Raw genomic sequence first — 2,500 nt, forward strand, 5'->3', positions numbered from 1 at the left:
TGACATGTGACGTCATGGGTATACTGCGACGGGGGGGGGGGGGGGGGGGGGGGGGGTGGCTGCTGCTGTACGGGGATACAGCGACAGGTGATGCCAAATATTGCGACTTCATGTAAAAAAAATAAAAACGCGTGGCTACGACTTACTAACGCATGCGAACGACTTACTAACGCGTGCGAACAAGATAATTAAGTATTACTTTATATAGCCAGGTTTACCTTCCTTGGGCAGTCAGTTCGCGAACATCCCTGGGATCTGCTTGCTTTGCTGTGAAAAAATAAACTTTGTTGCCGCGTGTGAAAGGCGACGTTAGTATCTCGTTCCCACGCGTTAATAAGTCGTGGCCACGCGTTATTTATTTAATTTTTAACTTGATGTCACCTTACGGGCTCCGTAAAATATAGTAAAATCCATTTAAAAAATTTTTTTGACTGTCATGTCAATGGATTCAATGTAAACGCAATCCGTAAACGCAAGAAGCCGCTCTCGCCATTCTGGATGGCTCAGTAAAAACCATTACGTCTTAATGAACCAATAAATACATCAGCGGCGAAAATGAGTGTAAAAATACCAGGTTCACGTGTTTTTATTTTCTAACCTGGGCTAAAGCACAGGGTAGACTCAAACGACAAGCGTTTACAACTTCATCTTCAACCTTTTCAGCCCTGGTGCGAATGTGATCCTCACACGTCCCTGGATTCACCAGTTACAACTACAGACACACTAGAAAAAAAAATCTTGTTTCTTATTTTATGTCACCGTTAACTACACGGGGTTGACGCGAACTTAATAGGCCTATCTATCTACCTATTTATCACAAGAGCTTGTGGTTAGATCTGACAGTGTTCAACGCTGTAGCGAACGGCAGTAACTTTGTTTTACCGCAAAATATGAAAACGATTGAAACCATTAATAACCCAATTAAATCCACCCAATTAAAAATGTACGCTCTGGTAAATGTAGTGGTAAATGTACGATCTGGTAAATGTAGAGGTAAATGTACGATCTGGTAAATGTAGTGGTAAATGTACGATCTGGTAAATGTAGTGGTAAATGTACGATCTGGTAAATGTAGTGGTAAATGTACGATGTGGTAAATGTAGTGGTAAATGTACGATCTGGTAAATGTAGTGGTAAATGTACGATCTGGTAAATGTAGTGGTAAATGTACGATCTGGTAAATGTAGAGGTAAATGTACGATCTGGTAAATGTAGTGGTAAATGTACGATCTGGTAAATGTAGAGGTAAATGTACGATCTGGTAAATGTAGTGGTAAATGTACGATCTGGTAAATGTAGTGGTAAATGTACGATCTGGTAAATGTAGAGGTAAATGTACGATCTGGTAAATGTAGTGGTAAATGTACGATCTGGTAAATGTAGTGGTAAATGTACGATGTGGTAAATGTAGTGGTAAATGTACGATGTGGTAAATGTAGTGGTAAATGTACGATGTGGTAAATGTAGTGGTAAATGTACGATCTGGTAATGTAGTGGTAAATGTACGATCTGGTAAATGTAGTGGTAAATGTACGATCTGGTAAATGTAGTGGTAAATGTTCGCTCTTCTGCCTTGTCCCCGGTGTAGCACTAGGTCCTGCTTCTCGTCCCGCTTAGCAGTAAATGAATAACATGAATGAAGAACGTTTGTATGATTGAAACGCTATTTGGCCTCTATGAAGGTTCTGGGCGGAAACTGCTGGCCACTGTCATTGAAATTGCCAATTTCGGAAGTGCTCTGTTTGCTTTAAGTCAATATGATAATTAAAATATGTACATATAATCTCCCGACCCCCCCCCCAACAAAAAACTCATCGGATCTACACGATTCACGTAGGTCACCCTTTTCAACTTCAAAACGGCGAATTTCGCCGAAAGGTGACAGATTTTCATGCCTGATCAGTGACTGACTGACAAAAGGATGAATAAACTGGCCAAGAGAGTGAATACAGGGGAGAGTGAACATGTGAGTGAGCACCTATGAGCGTGAGCATGAGTGAATGGATGGATGTAGAGATGTTTTGGGTGAAGTTCCTACCCTGCCCAGATGCCAACCAGAGAATGGGTTCCTCTTCTCATGCCAAATCCTCAACTTCGTAATTTTCCCAATATCAGGCATCTCAATCTATGATGTGCCGACAAAGCCAGTTAGAGAAAACACATTAAGTGAAGGCCTGGACATCTGAGCTTGTGGTTAATAATGGTGAAACACAACACACACACACACACACACACACACACACACACACACACACACACACAGATGGATTTCAGTACCATGAACTTGTCACACTGGCCCTGTTCAAAGCTGTCCGACTTGCTCTCCAGCTTCATCTCATCACTCTTTCCCTTTTCCCCGTAGACCTGCAGAAAGACCTGCGCGTCTGTCCCCGCGCCTTTCACCTCAGACGTCCAGATCCACAGTGACCATGGGAACTCTTAAACGCACAGAAATGGTGTGTTAGACATGCCAGTTTTTTTTGTAAGAACTTGTATTCTT

The 2,500-nt window shown here is 42.0% G+C and overlaps 1 protein-coding gene across 2 annotated transcripts in view; it reads right to left on the reverse strand.

The window, feature by feature from the left end:
* Positions 1-2,500, reverse strand: part of loxhd1a (lipoxygenase homology PLAT domains 1a) — a 56,643-nt gene that overhangs the window by 42,346 nt on the left and 11,797 nt on the right. For both annotated transcript variants that reach the window (XM_076980021.1, XM_076980022.1), the window contains exons 10-11: positions 2,278-2,438; positions 2,039-2,125 (exon numbers count right to left, since the gene is read on the reverse strand). In XM_076980021.1, coding sequence (XP_076836136.1) covers positions 2,039-2,125; positions 2,278-2,438 — 248 coding nt within the window. The remainder of the gene's footprint in view (positions 1-2,038; positions 2,126-2,277; positions 2,439-2,500) is intronic.

Source organism: Brachyhypopomus gauderio, chromosome 18 (assembly GCF_052324685.1).
Source record: "Brachyhypopomus gauderio isolate BG-103 chromosome 18, BGAUD_0.2, whole genome shotgun sequence".
In the NCBI taxonomy this organism is placed as follows: Eukaryota; Metazoa; Chordata; class Actinopteri; order Gymnotiformes; family Hypopomidae; genus Brachyhypopomus; species Brachyhypopomus gauderio.